The following is a 16,676-nucleotide window of genomic DNA, read 5'->3' on the forward strand; positions in this document are numbered from 1 at the left end:
CCCCGTGGCTGGCGGCTACCGATGTTTCGGAACTGCCGGCATACTTGGAATCGTACCTTGACGTCTTCTCAGAGGAGCAGGCGGCAGTACTACCCGAACATGTGGCCCACGATCATGCTATCGATTTGGAGCCTGGCAAAGAGCCACCATACCGTTCGATTTATCGGCTAAGTCCGAAAGAACAAGAAGTGCTTCGAAAGTACCTGGCAGAGAACCTAGCCAAGGGCTGGATTCGCGAGTCGAAGAGTCCTGCTGGAGCACCTATCTTATTCGTACCTAAGAAGGACAGTAGCCTACGGCTATGTGTCGACTACCGGGGGGTAAATGCCATTACGGTCAAGAACCGATACCCCTTGCCGTTGATCGGAGAGACCCTGAGTCAGCTCTCTGGAGCATCGATATTCACACAGCTGGATCTCCGGGATGCGTATCATCGCATCCGAATCAAGAAGGGAGATGAGTGGAAAACCGCTTTTCGTACCCGATACGGGCATTATGAATATACTGTCATGCCATTTGGGCTGGCGAATGCCCCGGCAACCTTTCAATCGTATGTGAACCGAGCGCTGAGCGACCTTCTAGACGTGAGCTGTGTGGCATATCTGGACGATATCATCATATATTCAAAGGATAAAGCCACCCACGAAAAGGATGTTCGTAAGGTGTTAGACCGCTTGCGGCAGTACAAGTTGTACGCCAAGCTATCGAAATGTGCTTTCGAAGTCGATGAAGTACGTTTCCTAGGTTTCATAGTCGGAACAAAAGGCATTCGAATGGAACCTGAACGCGTCGCCACCATTCAGGAATGGCCCGAACCCAAGAATGTACGGGATGTGGCCCAATTCTTAGGCTTCGCCAACTTCTACCGCAGGTTTATCGAGAGATACTCCGCAATTACCGCGCCGTTGTCGAATATGACCAAGGGTCACGAATGGACGCGAAAGGGGTCGAAAGCAGAACGAGAAGCTAATGCAAAGTTCGTTTTCACCGAAGAGGCACGAAACGCCTTCGAAACCCTTAAGAAGCGCTTCACACAAGCACCTATACTCAAGCATTTCGAACCGGAAATCCCACTTAGAGTGGAAACCGATGCATCGAACTTCGCTATAGCAGCGATCCTGAGTCAGTTGAAAGCCGATGAATTGTGGCATCCGATAGCATTCTACTCTCGAAAGATGACCCCGGCTGAACTCAACTACGAAACGCACGACGGAGAGCTATTAGCCATCGTCGAAGCCTTCAAACACTGGAGGCACTACCTAGAAGGTAGTAACGGGCCTGTGACCGTCCTTTCGGATCACAATAACCTTCGGTATTTCATGACCACAAAGGAACTGAACCGAAGGCAGGCTCGATGGGCCGAGAAGCTCGCAGCGTTCGATTTTAACATCGAGCATCGGCCAGGGCATAGAAATCCCGCGGATGCACCAAGTCGAAGGCCAGACTATGTCGAAGTCGAAGGTGACCGACAGACCCTACTGCCAACGCTAAAGGAAAAGCTGAGCCGAGGACTTTACTCAACAAGAATAGAACCCTCCGAATATGAATATAGTTCCGACAGTATGGAACTCGCGCATCCGGAAGAGGCAACGGAGACTCTTCAAGTCGACAATGATTCAAACTCTGGGCATCGAAACGCACCCAGCAGTCAAAAAGGAACAGTCGCCGGCGTTACAAGAGGTCTAGAACTCTTGGTGCCAAGGTCCGAAGTGGTGGCAGCCACCGCGACCGAGACAGCCTATTCGGACATGCCTGAAGAGCTTGCCACTGTTATTTATCGTTGCCAGCAAGTAGACGTACAAGCCGGGAACATACGAAAACAGATGGCAGATCCGAATTCAAAGGTAGATCGTTCCCGTTGGTACATCGGAGCCGATGACCTACTCAGATTCGAAGGCGCAGTATATGTGCCGCATGACTACGCACTCAGGCAAGAAGTCCTGCGAGTCAATCATGACGACCCACAAGGAGGTCATTTCGGCGTCGAAAGGACGTACGAAACAATATCGTCGAAATATTTCTGGCGAGGGCTTTATGACGCGGTTCGATACTATTGTTCGACGTGTATAAAGTGCCAACACAATCGCGTGCCACGGCATAAAGAATACGGGCTGATGAAGCCATTGCCGAAATCCACGAAACCTTGGGAGTTAGTCACCTTGGATTTCATAGTGGAGCTTCCACCTTCGAATTGGAGGGGAAAAACGTACAATGCCATCATGGTCATCGTGGAACCATTGACAAAATATGTCATATATGAACCCATGTCTACCACTACGTCAGCAAAAGAACTGGCGGAGACCATATACGAATCGGTGGTCAAGTACTTCACCGTACCTAAAAATATCGTGAGCGATCGGGCAACGATATTCACGGCCACATTCTGGAAAACGCTCTGTTGGCACCTCGGTACAAGAAGGAGAATTAGCACAGCCTATCACCCTCGAACCGATGGTCAAACAGAACGACAGAATCAGACATTGGAACATTACCTTCGGTCATATGTCAATTCGTCACAAGACGACTGGGCACGGTGGTTAGCGCTAGCTCAACACACAYATAATAATAGTGTGCATAGCACCACCGGGATGTCACCTACCGAAGCACTAATGGGCTTTCGGGGGGATATTCGCGTCAACGTTGATCAGGACCCCCCGGGTACAGGTTCCGATGAGGAAACCTCGGGGACAAAGAAGGATCGAATACTGGCAACCGAACGGGCAACCCGACTACGGGTCAAACGCGAAGAACTTCGAAAGCTACTAGAGGAAGCATCGGAGAATCAGTCTAAATATTTCAATGAGAAACGCATAGCAATGCAGTTTCGAATCGGCGATAGGGTGATGTTACGAACCACGAACATCTACCCCCCGGGCAGGAAGAAATTGAAGTTCGATTCCAAGTTTATCGGACCCTTCCAAGTACTGGACACATGGGGAACGAATGCATATAAGCTAAAAATGCCCCCACGATACCGACAGTTGCACCCGGTATTCCATGTCTCGCTACTGGAACCGTTCAAGGACACGGCCAGAAACGAAACCCCACCTGATGGTCTCGTTATAAACGACGTCAGAGAATACGAGGTTGAAGAAATTCGTATGGAAAAAGGCTCCGAAAAGAATAAAACGTACCTTGTTAAGTGGGCAGGCTACCCCGAAGAAGATTGCACGTGGGAACCTGAGGAGAATGTCAGTGATTGTGCTGCATTCGAAACCTACCTTCAAAATCGCAAGACTATTCATGACTCGAAGCGAGGAAGGAAGAGACAAAGGAAAGCTTGATTCGTGGTAGCTAAGGATAAATACAGGACCTATTTCATACTATGAACTGTTAGTGAGGGTCGTCGGTTGTAGGATTCGAAGGGAACTTACGCCATGTAATCAATGAAGGCTTGGCCAATTAATTGCAAAAGCCGAGGGGACAGATCACGAGATCGAGAGCCCGAAGGCCCGGGCACAGGTGCCCGCCCACGAATGGGCTCAACGAGGGGAAGCAAAGGAGACCCTCTTTCCCTGCCAAAGTCGGCAGGGTCACCAGCCGAATGTATCGACTGGGAACGGGAACGGCGAGGACGAAGCTCCTCTGACAAGGCAGCACGAATTGCCATAATCGAATGCTTTTTGAGCGGACTAGGCCGAGTCGAGGCTGTACTTTCGTCATCGGTTTCAGCACCGGAGTCTGTCTCAACGGCACGTTTTCTGGATGCACGGTTCGAAGCCTTGAGTGCTTTATCTAACGCACGGCATCGATCACCGAAGTCCCCTGCCACCGAACCCTGACGGAACTCGTCGGCTAAAGCCTTTAGGCGGTCCGACAGGGACTCGGGACACTACAAACCATCAGTATTGGTTATGAAATGAGAAATGTTCGATGGCATAGATGCTCGAACTGGAGTTATGAATGTGTACTTACGGGGACACACTTGCGCTTAAGCGTTCGACAATGCATGCACAACCGAGTCACGGTATCGTAACGAGCATGCCGCTGCTCGATGCAGTCATGAGGATTCGAAGTGGCCCAGGATCGAAAGCAGGCTAAGCACGGGAGCTCACGTAGAGACTCAACCGCACGTTCCTATACCCTATTAGTATCGAAACCCTGCACGTGGAATATCGTTACTCACCTTGCCCTTCGGAGACGCAGGGGGCTGGGAGTTGTCAGACACGGCACCAGGAGTAGGGACTGCACTGAGAGGCTCAACCGGAGGACCCTCAGGAGTGCGTGGAGGTTCGGGCTACCCATTCATCCGCATCAATATTTGCCTGACTTTATGACTCATCTCGTATGGCCAACTTACCTGCGTGGACGACATTTTTGCGAGGTACTCTGAATATGAGGACGAATCGGGATTGACGACAGCGAACTACTACTACGTTAGTGTTTTCTCAAGCATCGGGACGCTGCTCCCAAAGAGGGGGATAGCTAGAGCAGGTTCGAATTGTTAGAGTTAGGCACTCCAAGTTGACTGCCACGCTCAACCGTGAGATGGTCAAAACCACCTCACTGTCGCCCCAAGCATCAAATCGATGCAGGAAAAGCGAGGAATCAATAATATGGGATGCACTAAATCCATATTCGATGAAATTTTGATGAAAAAGCGTGGTGTTGAGATAACACTTACCATCGAGGAAGAAGATGAGGCCGAGGAAGAGAAGGGAAAGGAAGAGGAAGTCAGAATGAGGGAGATGAGGATTTGTGCGCGCTCACTACTAGCGCCAATCTCAACTACTTCCTACGTATTCAATCCTCTATCTGATGCCTATTGTCCACCTTCGATTTCTCCACCAAGAACAAGGATTTCGTTACGAAACTTGAACTACTGATTCTACGCACCGAACCCTACAAGCCTGCGAAGTTTTGGGCTCAGGGACGCGCCCTTATAAAGAGGGGGATAGCTGTAAGGCGGAATCCTGGATGGAGTTGGGAATAGCTTCAAAGTACAGCGGGCACGTGACCTCGCCCGGCTTCCCGCCGCTAATTGGACTAGCGGCTTGGCACACACCGCCTTATAACGGCGGGTGGCCTCAGGCCTTCGTGAAGCAGCGATTAGCTGCTGAGCATACGTGTATATACGTTCTATATTCGAATCTATTCCTAGGCCGAAGCCGAATCCCAGCTACGTTCTTGCAACCCCCGTCACAGCTGGATTGATTAGAAAGAGATATTAGGGTCTTTAATTAGATAATAAGTTGTTGTATAACTTGATCTAGATTAAAAGGCACTAATCCAGTGGCCATAAAGTTATTCTGGATAGTTTGGACTTTATATACTATCATATAAGCACTTAGGAATGCTGTTAAAAAGTCAATTTTATCAATATAGTTAAAACTAAGCCTTATTTACTGCTCAATCAGTTGTCTATAATATTGCTTTAAAACTGTAAAACAATCAATATTAAGAGGCTGTAAGAGATATAAAGAATAAGATGGTATATAGATTAAGATAATATTATTCTCCATGCACGTACAATTAAATTCTGTTGTTAAATAACTTTTATGGCTATCAAGAATCAATATTTGATATCTTTCCATTGTACAATCATTAATAAGAGGAATAAAATGGATTTTGAGCTATTCTAATCCTATTTGATCTATAGTCTAGTCATTCTCACTAATATTAATTCTTTAATTATCTGGAAGCTCGTCAAACCAGCCTAACTGTATATTTTTCTTTACTTTAAAGATAATATATAGAGGTAGAGCTTATCTAGTTGAATTTATTGTCTTAATTACAGTCACTTACTCTTGATTTCTAGGCTGTAAAAGCTTCAGCTGAGTATATTAATTGCTTCCAGTAATAATCTTTGTAGTTGTATAGAATCTTATTACAAAGCCAGTCTCATTAAAATTGTAGATATTTTCTAGAAGAATTCCATACTAAGATATAGCATTTTGTATGCAGTTAAAATACTCTTTTATAATTTTTAGATCTTCATATTTAGCATATTTGTAGATATATCTTTATAAGAATTTAGAATTAATCTCTGGGCACTATTTAACAAGATTATATACCCATTTTTCTCCAACCTATTGAATCCTATATTGTAAGAGAAGATAATTAGCCATTTCTTATATAAGAGAGTGCTGGGGGGGTAATCCATATCAATCTAAATCAAGTACTCATTTAATAAAGGATTCCTCTTTAGATTGAGCCAATTTATAGCTATTAATGCGCATTAACTATCGATATGGCACTCTGTGCATCTGATCTTAGAGAGTTGTACAAGCGACCATATAGATTCAAGCAGCTTTATAAATACTATAAATTCTTCCATTTTTCAAGTCGGAAATAGCTAATTCAATTTTTCCCTCATCCTGAGCGGATTTTAGGGTGTCTTTTTTGCGAATTGGTGGCATTTTAATGCGTTGTAATATGATAAATCGATATAGAACGCCGTTCCGGAAAGAGGTGGCCGGCTCGCTTACGTGGCCGGTTCGCTTACCGATTACGTTACTGCATAATAACCACTACTTACTACTACGTAGTCGGTACTTCCTACCTAGTACGGGAGTGGACGCATGCATATTAACGTCCACTAATGCATAATCATATGCATGCTCGGTCATTCTAGGCTAGGCACATGGAGCCAAGTGCTAGGTGCATACTGCATACTGCATCATACATAATAACATGTAATATTAACCAGGCAAATTGACCACGGAGTATATTCCCGGTATCTAGTGGTTAGCAAGGCGAATCCCTGCACTCTAGTCGGCAGTAGTAACTAGCCACTACCCAAGGTAGGTGACAGGTGTTGGGACAATGGAACTATATTCGTCTCCAAAGATCCGATCCCTTTACGGAGTGATAAGTATCAGTATCGCTCTTAGCCGGGAGTCGTCAATTGGGGCCTGCTTTATAGCTAATTAAGGAGGCACATAATACGGAAGACATATCATAGAATACCAGCTCATAGTGACCCCCCAAAAGCCATCGCACATAACGACTCCCTGCTATAACAATGTAATTATATGGCCACAAATCCCCCCCGCAGACCCTTTATATCTAGTATTATTATCCATGAATAGGATAACTATAAAAGGATCACTATAAACCTATGTGCGACCCCACTCATCCTAGTATGGCGGTATGTGAGTGGTTCAATTATCCAAGCTCGTTCAAAATGCGAGACAGGCGAGATTGGATTATGCACTTGCATTCGTTTGTCACGAGACGCTGGACAGTCTACCTAGGTAGGCAGTCTCTTATGGAAAATGGAAGTACGTATATATTTTGACGTGGCAAGGTTGCAAGTAAGCACTGATCGATAATTAATTAAAAGCTGACTAGGTAGCTACCTAGGTACTCATGCCATGGATACGAGGGCACTATAAATGCTGCGGTGAAGATAAGTGCCCCGGTAATAGATGAATATATTTTTAGTGTTATAATTTAATAGAATAACTAAGTATTCATTGAGACTATATACACGGAAAACTCCTAAGAACTTCCATACCCTCCTGATGTGACGATAATGCAAGATCAACAGCATGCGAATACAAATGCGATGCGCAACAAGAGAAAAAAAAAAAAAACACTGCCTCAAGTCCCAGTTTATGCGTCAGATAGAAAGAATGTAACGAATCAGAGATAAAATGAGAGAAAGGGAAAAAGAGAGCGAAAGAGAGAGAGGAGGGCCCTCTTATGGGTATACAATACATAGACGCGAATGTCCAGCGCCTCACACATTGTGTGAACCTATTACGTAATAAAAAGAAGAACGAAAGATAGAAAAGGAAAATATGACGCTTGCCAGCAGTATGTCCATGCATAAATCTCGACAGAACGAGAAAAGAAAGAAAAAGTACAGAGAATGGTAGTTTTTGCGTTGTCGAAAGAGAATCGTTCAGTCGATCACGAGGTAAAACTTTTATATCGAAACATCCGGAGACTCCATAGCGCTGCAAAATAAACCATACCGGGTCATAAGCTGTAGAGCCAAAGAGAGAAAAAACAAGACAAGAATCAAGTTATTTGTCTGCGTGTAAATTCAACCAGCTCATGTCTGAGTTGATATTGGTCCGAGGATAGTTGCTATGGAGGATACCACTTGATCTTCGCCCATTAGACCGGGCGTCTGTCGGAACTGAGATTGACTCCTGCAAACCTGAGGGTTCGCGCGCACTTGGTTGATAAAAGCTATCAGTATAGTTGCTACTCGGTGGCCGCATATACCAAGTCCCATCCTGAACACTAGGTGGAATGCCAGACGAAAATGCATCGTGACGACTGTGGTCATCGTCATCGGATAGCAAACTGGCTGAGTCTATGAGCGCCGATTGTCCTTGATGTAGATGGCTGTTTCCGGACATCGGTAAATGCTCTGTACTGGGACTCCCAGAAGAGACTTGACCCAATGGCTTGGGTCCGCTTAATGCACCTAGAGCAATAGATGTTGCTTCTGGCATTTGGTGAGGCCACATGCTACTTCGGTAGTCAGATTTGGTCATATCAGAAATGTCCGAGTTCATCGTGGTGCGAGGAGAATCCGTGGCTTTCGTATCCTGGAAATACTTGCCCCAACCTTCGTCAGTGCTTCGATCGCCCTTTGGGCGATTAGATTCGGTAGAAAGCATCATAACCTCCTTTTCGTCTATATCTGCTCGACTCGAGGCAATTGTTGGCATAGGACTTTTAGCCGGTGGAACTAATGATCGAGTGCCAACTCCATTCCCCGCCGCCATAGATGAGCGGTAGTCGTTTGCAAATTTTCCAGATATCATGTTAAGAGAATCCACGGCTGAGTGAACATTGCTTCGAGCCATGGGGACGGCAGCCATTGTTAGGGGCTCAATGCCTTGATCTTCAAAGCTCAGGCGGTCTTTATCTTGAGAGCCGAATCGGCGCCCACCCTTACCACCCGAGCTGGCCTTTTTCCCATGTAGGCGGCGCAGTATCACCAAGAGAACGATCAAGATGGCAGCTATACCCAGTAAACTACCGAGAGTGGCACCTATAATGACACCTGTGCTGGTGCTGGTGCCACCAGAAGTCGCTGCGGTAGTTGTCGATGTTGTAGCTGTTGCACTTGTTGCACTTGTTGATGCAGTTGATGTCGATGTGGTTAGCGGCTTCTGAAGGCTTGCACTATCGCCATTGTAGAAAAGTTTGGTGGTATTGACCCAGCTATTCTGAGTTTGGTTGAAGACGCTAAGGCAATCGTTGCCACTGCCGCCTGAAATCACAACTAGGTCGTTGCTGGACTGAGCTATCGAAAAACTGGTACGAGTGGTCGAAGGGGCATCAGTGGTATTATACGCTGGCATGTTCCCCCAGTCGCGCTTTTCTTTATTTGCAGACGAAGACGAGGTCGATGCGAATGTCACCGATTCACCTGGATATGCGGGTTGTCCGCCGGTCTGCAACAAAGCCACATAGCTAACGTTGTTTGGAGAAGTGGTCACGTCGAAGATCTCCAAAATCTTGCTACCGTCACTGTTAGATAAAATGGCAACGCCGGCGTCAGAGGGTATGCCTTCGGCAAGAGAAATCTGGGAGGTATTCCAGCCGCTCATGCCATGGTACAGAAAGACCTCGGTGTTCGTAGAAGTGCCTCCCACGTAAACCACGGTTGAGTTATCCCAAGGTAGCAGAAATGGCTGGATACCAGCTGGACTACCACCGTCCGAACGTGATTGTACTATCCAGCCGTTGTCGATGGGGATCTCGTATGTCGATGTTGAAGCATCCTCATTTGCATCATTGCTACCTGCGTAGACCAAAATCGAAGAGGTTCCGGGAATGTATATCGCACTGTGATTGACACGATTCTGCAAATCGGCGATATTTAAATTGATTGACTCCCACGTGTTATCGCTGAAAGAATATCTTTGAAGGCCAGAATACGTCGAGTTGTCCGAGGTGCCCCCGACAACGTATAAGCCTTGGTTCTCGGAAGTACCATCAAGGCTTCCCGTGACGCAGACGGCGTCCGTCACTGATTGGCCGGCATCCGTTGTATTCCAATCGGCACCACTCTCCAGCGATAGCGATAGTAATGCAGAAGGGGTGTAAACATAAAGAGTGTTGTCGTAAATTGCTGAACAACGCCCATCAAGGGCCGAGGGGGGCTGAGGGCTAGTCATATTGGTGAGATGGAAACCGCCTCAGGCCGTTGAGAAATCCAGCTGCTGGCCACGAGACGAAGGGTAATGAAGGAGACTTGAGAAGCGAGAGATGATAGTAAGGTCCAGCGAGATGCGACGAAGGATTTGTGCCAAACTTTCGGTTGACTATTGCATGATTCGCCAGGTTGTATCTTCTTTCAACTAAAACGACGGTCAGGTTGCGGCAATTGGTCGAGAACCGAGTTCATCGAGGTTGTATGTATTCGGGCGAATTGGAGAGGCTATCAACACATCGCTCGCTTGTATATGGCCGGAGACGATATTGGGTCCGAAATGGCAAACAGAGATGTGAATGGACCAAATCAACTGGCTATTTCCTTGTTGCAGGGTCGAATAAGCAAAAACGAAAGAAAAAAAAAAAAAGGGATCCGAAGACACGAAGGATAAGTCGCACGAACGAATGACACCTGCAGCACGCAACGAGGCACTGAATCGAGAGAGTGGCACGACAGAAACACGGGATTTTCCCCTGAAGAAAGCGAGTGAAGAATGGCGGGCGGTGCGAAAGAAGGAAGGGCCAGGGCAAACAGGGAGCGACAGCGAAGGGAAAGAGAAGCAATCCAGCAAGCAAGCAAGGTGCATGGAGCGAGGGCGAGGAGGGCGAAGAAGTGGAAGGAAGAAGGGGGGAGAGACTAAGGAGCAGCTAGTCTCACACGGCTTGTAGATAAATGCCCCGTTTGGGGAAAGCGCAAGGGACCAGCTGAGGGTGAAACGACGGGGCGGCAGCCGGGCCAATCAGCACGCGCGGCAGACAATCGCTTAATATCGCCCAGATGAAAAGGCACTTTATCAATTACGACGCCGTCGTGTTCGACACGGTCTGCCTGCCACTTGGTGTGTACGCCGTACACAGTACCGAGTAGTATACACAGTATATCCACGTCTGCGATGGGCAATATGCTCGATCAATGTCCGAGTTCATCACACCGAACAATATAAGTCCAATCAGACAGCGACGTCACTTGAATTGCCGGCATGGCCCCACTGCCCGTGCCCGTGCTCGTGCCTAAGGCCGCAATCTGATCGTATGTTCCAACTGCTACAGGCTTTTCTCGGGATTTATCCTGATTCGCACTGAAAATCGAACCAGAATCTTACTACTGAGCCAAGAATAGCTATGACTAGTATGATGCACATTTTCAGGGCAATACTTGGATAAGCTAAGTGCTTCAGCTGCCGAAGGGAACATCAAATTACTACACGGAGAACTTGTGTCCTGGGAGTCCTCACATACTAATGGAGACATCTGACACCAGGGTAGAAAATGCATCTTACACAATATTAGCCAAGTCATCAACCCCGGCTTCCTAGGCGAGGCCAGGAAACTCCTGGTCTTGCCGACTAGGGCTTATGAACTGTATCACCAGCAATAACATCCGACACACAATCAGAGTCAGCCCGCATTACGGCGTACGGAGGTGCATAGTTGACATATTAGATTATTTTCATGGGTGTTTCATAAAAAGATGAAGGGCTGCTTGTATAGTGACATGCATTGATATAATACTTCGGGAAAATTACTCGAGATGTACATCGCCGGGCCATAAATCAATCTAGAAGAAGACAACTTCAAGAAAGATAATCGCCGGCTCAGCTTTGTCCCTGCTGCTGCTTCCATGCATGGGCACGCTGCAAGAGCCGTGACAGATTGGCGGCCGATGCATCGTCTGCCGGAAAGACGTAGTCCATGTATTCTTCGTAACGGTCGTCGTCCAACTTGCGACGCTTCTTGACCCGTCGTGGCATCTGTTTCTCGATCGCCGCAAGATCTTCGGTCGACCCATGCGCTTGCTCGAATGCCTTCCATGCATTCAATAGATCCACTCGCTATGGCATATCAGTAAATGCGCTAGATAATAAAGAAGAAATAGAAGAAAATATGAACTCACTTCTTCCTTTAACTCCTTTTCTTTCATTACTTTATTGGCACGTTCAAAGATTCTGCGAGCCCGTCGTTTGGCTTCTTCGCTGACCGGCCGTTCTTCTTCTTCTTCTTCGTCCTCCTCCTCTTCACCTTCCGGAATATTGATCTCAAATTTCGCATAATTAATCCAGACCTTGACGTGGTCTGTCTTCTCCAGTAATCGTTCGTACAATTCACGCGTACGATCATACTCTCCTTCGTACTCCTCAAAGTCGATGTATGCCTTCCAGACCAGCTCCGGCATGTCTAACGTGGCTTGGTCTATACCCAGTTCAAAGATCGCACGAGCCCGTTCGACATCTTCCAAGCCCCGTTCGAGCTCGGCAAACTTAATCCATGCCTGACTGTTGGCCGCGTTCCACTCAATCTGCTTCTCGTAAAGAGTCCGGCACCGATTGAACTCAAATAACTGTCGTTCCAGATCAATGTAGCCCCGGAACAATTTGTCCTTAGGACACATGCCAATGGCTTGACCAAGGGTCTTCCGTGCCGCTTGTAAATCCATCTGACGTATCTCGAATTGAGCTTTCATGAGCCAGATCTTGGCAAAAGTGAACTTTTTGTGAGGAATAAGCTTTAGGCATTCGTTGTAGATCTGTCTAGCTCGTCCAATGTCCTTGTTCTCCAATTCTTCCCACAGAGCATAGAATGTCCAGAGATAGATGTAACGCCGCCAATGCCGTTTTTCCTGCGAAGGCGGTATCTGAGCAATCGCCCGTTCATAGACATCGCGTATGCGATCGACATCTCCTGACGTCTCTTCTAGTCGAGCAAAGTCAAACCACACGTCGTAGTTTCGTGGATTTTCTTTGATTTGCTCTTCATACTGTACTCGGCGTTTGTTCAATATGACGTCCTCGACACCTTCGCGATCACCAAACTGCTTTTCAAACGTTGTATACGATTGATGCAGTGTGGCCGACTTGGAGCGCGGTAGCCGATCGAGAGCAAACTTGTAAATTGCGCGGGCCCGTTCGTACTCTTTCAGCTTCGCTTCGAATTTGGCGTAGGATATGAAGATCTTCTCGTCCATAAAATCGTCGCCTAGAGTTTCAATCGCAAGCCCATAGACTTCCCTGACTAAGTCACTCGTGCCGTTCTCTTCCTCAAATCGGGCCCATTTGATCCAGTTCCTAGGCTCTGGATGAACGATGGTGAAGCGCTGAAAGATATTCCTGGCACGGTCAAATTCATTGTAACGCTTTTCTAGTTTAATATAGGCACTCCATGCGCCCTCGTCTGGTTCCCATGACATCCATCTTTCGAATACCTGACGTGTGCCCGGGATATTGCCCAGCGTCTCCTCCATGTAAACATACTTGTACCACAATTTGTCCACTCGCGGCAAAATAGTCACAGCCCTGTCGAGCAGATTTCGAGCATGGTTGATGTTCCTAGTTTTCATCTCTGCCTCGATATACCGAATCCATAGTATCACGGACGTAGAGTCAACATCCAAAGCTCTTTCGAAAACAGAGCGTGCTCGCCGAAATTCCTTCTGTTCCAGTTCCCATTGTGCATAGCGCATCCAATTGTTCATGTTAATTCGGTTGCGCCGAACATAGTCCTCGAATTCTTTCCTTTTGCGCCCTTGGTATTCGTGCAATTCTTCCAAGTCCGCAAAGCGCTGGGTAGGGGCCTGTAATCCAGTCTCTTGTCGGTCAACAGCCTCTCGCAACAGCTGCTCTGCAGATATCTGGATGGGCGCCGCGGCCTTGTTCTTGACCCTTGGGGGTCCTCGTGAGGACTCCATGGCGAAGGATGGAAGCTATGACCGACGGATCGTGTCTTGTGAAGAAGTTGTATAAAATCAAGGGCTCGCAAAGGATAGAGCTATTTCTGGTTGGAAATAAAAAATCACGCCGAAATCCTACACCGAGCCTTGGAGCTCTGCGACGTGATTCTCATGCAGCTTCGTGCTCGAGGAAAATAATATTGCGGTAAAGTTGCATCAAAGGCCTCTGGCGCCACCCGGAAGTTTCTAGGCTGTCCCCCGTTGTGTCACGTGATACTTTGCGATGGTAAGCTTTGCTAGTGGCGTCATTTCTTTTTTCTCTCTTTAGGCTTCATACAGGTTTGCAGCTCGCTGTCAGCACCACCATCCCTTGCCAAAATGTCGGCCGCTGAGGATCTTTTGAGAGATTTCGAAGACTCGGATTTGGAAGATGTGGGAGAAGATGAAGTCGAAAATGGCGTTCAAGTGATGGAAGACGTGGTGGAGCAGCCAGCAGAGGAAGCCGGCGAGGAGGAAAATGTTGCAGTTAAAAATGATTTTGAGGTCGCCATGTCCGCAGCAGATGAATTAGCACGTCTACACAAGGTTCTACGCGATCATTATTCGATACGATTTCCAGAGCTCGAGACTCTGATCACAAACCCGATCAACTACGCGAAAACTGTCGCAATATTGAAGAATGGGCCTCTTGATAGTATCAAAGAGCTGTCCACAAGCGCGGACAACATTGTTGGTGTTCCTTTAAATGCTGTGATCGATGGACCCTCGTTGATGGTCGTTACAGTCGAAGGAACCTCCACGCGGGGACGGGAGATGACAGACGCGGAGCTCAAGGTTGTGCTCGAGACTTGCGAAAAAATCCTGAAACTCGACCGAGAGCGAACTGCACGTATTGAGAGCGTTCAGTCCCGCATGACGGAAATTGCGCCAAATCTTACAGCTCTCATCGGGTCGCAGACGGCCGCTCAGTTTCTTAATCAAGCGGGTGGATTACTAGAGCTTGCCAAAATCCCCGCCTGTAATCTGGCTGCTCAGGGATCCAAAAAGCAAGAAGGGTTGGGTTTTGCTACAAATGTTGGGATTCGGCAGCAAGGTTTTCTCTATCATTCGCCGATCATTCAGGATATTCCGAACGATGTCAAACGGCAGGCAATGCGTATTGTGTCAGCAAAGATGGTGCTCGCTGCTCGAGCTGATGTTTCCCATAGTAGCCCAGACGGATCTATGGGTGAGGAGCTTAAGCAGCAATGTTTCCACCGACTAGACAAACTTACAGAACCGCCACCAAACAAAGGTCCTCGGGCCCTTCCTGCTCCCGACGACAAGCCGGCGCGAAAGCGAGGTGGCCGACGTGCACGCAACGCAAAGCAGGCTGTAGCAATGACGGAGATCCGTAAAGCCCAGAATAGGCTCGCGTTTGGTAAAGAGGAACAGGAGGCTGGTTATGGTACGGGTGACGGCACAATCGGGTTGGGCATGCTTGGGCAAGAGAACGATGGCCGAATTCGCGCAGCTCAGATTGATCAGCGCACACGAGCTAAGCTGAGCAAGTCCAACAAAGGCTGGGGAGCAGCTACCCCAATCAGTGGCACAGCTACATCGCTTCGGGGCCCTGGAAATGCTACAGTCCTGGGTCTACGCACATCAGGCGTGGGACCCTCACTTGGAGCGTCGGCTGGTACAGCAAGTTCGATTGCGTTCACTCCGGTTCAGGGATTGGAACTGGTCGATCCGAAAGTGCAGGCAGAGCTCAACCGCAAACGCAAGGCGGAAGAGGATCGGTGGTTCAAGAGCGGCACCTTCACTCAAGTGGGCAATCAAAGCACTGTTGGACAGGGCGGCAGCGGAGGCTTCAAGGTTCCGGAGGTGCCGGCGAAGAAGGTAAACACTGGAGGAAGCATGGCCCCCCCACCGCTTCCCACGAAAAGGTGAACTGGTTGTTCTGTTCGGAATACTGCATTTGTTCTCGGCGTTTTTTGGGGGGTCTTATTATTATTATCATTATGATTTGAGTTTATGGGGTGATGATACCAAGATTTGTGTATTTGCGCTATCTACTTTTGATCTACTTAGCATTAGAATCTGCATGTGTCACCGTTGAGAGGAAGAATGACGTGCTTTGAAGGCACATCTGAGCAGTTGCCACGGCCGTATTCATATATTATTAGAGCTAGATTGTGCAATCGATTTTTTTACGGAGTTTTATCCAATTGATCCATGGAACAGGTAACCCTAAGCCTGCCCGCGCGGAACCGGCAAGGACTCTTAGCTGCATCTTAATATATAGTCTTGTATAACTATTCTATTCATGCAAGACTCAACTTCCTCTGCGAGAGAAGCACGTCGTACGGATGCAAGACTGTTGTGCTGATGCCGCGGACCAGAAAATAGTGGAAGAAATTGCGTGCTAGAGACAAACGCCCCAAAAATTTGCGCGTTTCTGATGGGCTGCGTTGGCGCTTAGCTCACCGCAAATTCTCACCGCTAACGTAATCCACACCCGAGCGGATCACACCACCGAGCGGATCACTCAACTCCGAGCGCGTCAAATGAGTCAACTCTCTATATTCAACGCGCCAATATGCCACCAATTCCTAATAAAAATCAATCAAATTCTCAGGAACAAGAAGGACGAATCTTATTAGCTATATCCGATTTTAAAAATGGAAAATTATCATCAATTCGTCATGCAGCACGCACTTATAATGTGCCATATACAACTCTCTCGCGCCGCCTCAATGGTATCCCAATGAAAGCTGAGATACGTGCAAATGGGCATAAATTGACTCAATTTGAAGAGGAATCGCTTATTAAATGGATATTAGATCTAGATAAGCGAGGATTACCTCCCCGACCCTCTATGGTACGAGATATGGCCAATATTCTT

At 47.5% G+C, this 16,676-nt stretch overlaps 3 protein-coding genes across 3 annotated transcripts, besides 3 other annotated features; 1 reads left to right on the forward strand and 2 right to left on the reverse strand.

Moving 5' to 3' along the window:
* Nucleotides 1-5,170: part of a repeat region (Identified by RepeatMasker using a combination of RepBase library and repeat library created with RepeatScout) that runs on past the window's edge.
* Nucleotides 5,146-6,456: a repeat region (Identified by RepeatMasker using a combination of RepBase library and repeat library created with RepeatScout).
* A 1,517-nt stretch (nucleotides 6,457-7,973) lies between these two features.
* UA08_04457 (hypothetical protein) lies at nucleotides 7,974-10,088 on the reverse strand (the record flags this gene model as incomplete). Its single annotated transcript, XM_020266950.1, has 1 exon — nucleotides 7,974-10,088. The coding sequence occupies one exon, from the start codon at nucleotides 10,086-10,088 to the stop codon at nucleotides 7,974-7,976; it is 2,115 nt and encodes a 704-aa protein (XP_020119956.1).
* A 1,632-nt stretch (nucleotides 10,089-11,720) lies between these two features.
* On the reverse strand, nucleotides 11,721-13,807 carry UA08_04458 (Pre-mRNA-splicing factor clf1; the record flags this gene model as incomplete). Its single annotated transcript, XM_020267061.1, has 2 exons — nucleotides 11,721-11,957; nucleotides 12,020-13,807. The coding sequence occupies 2 exons, from the start codon at nucleotides 13,805-13,807 to the stop codon at nucleotides 11,721-11,723; spliced, it is 2,025 nt and encodes a 674-aa protein (XP_020119955.1).
* A 360-nt stretch (nucleotides 13,808-14,167) lies between these two features.
* On the forward strand, nucleotides 14,168-15,721 carry UA08_04459 (hypothetical protein; the record flags this gene model as incomplete). The annotated part of the gene is made up of 1 exon (XM_020267171.1): nucleotides 14,168-15,721. The coding sequence occupies one exon, from the start codon at nucleotides 14,168-14,170 to the stop codon at nucleotides 15,719-15,721; it is 1,554 nt and encodes a 517-aa protein (XP_020119958.1).
* A 553-nt stretch (nucleotides 15,722-16,274) lies between these two features.
* Nucleotides 16,275-16,676: part of a repeat region (Identified by RepeatMasker using a combination of RepBase library and repeat library created with RepeatScout) that runs on past the window's edge.

This window comes from Talaromyces atroroseus, assembly GCF_001907595.1.
Source record: "Talaromyces atroroseus strain IBT 11181 chromosome Unknown scaffold_5, whole genome shotgun sequence".
Taxonomy (NCBI): domain Eukaryota; kingdom Fungi; phylum Ascomycota; class Eurotiomycetes; order Eurotiales; family Trichocomaceae; genus Talaromyces; species Talaromyces atroroseus.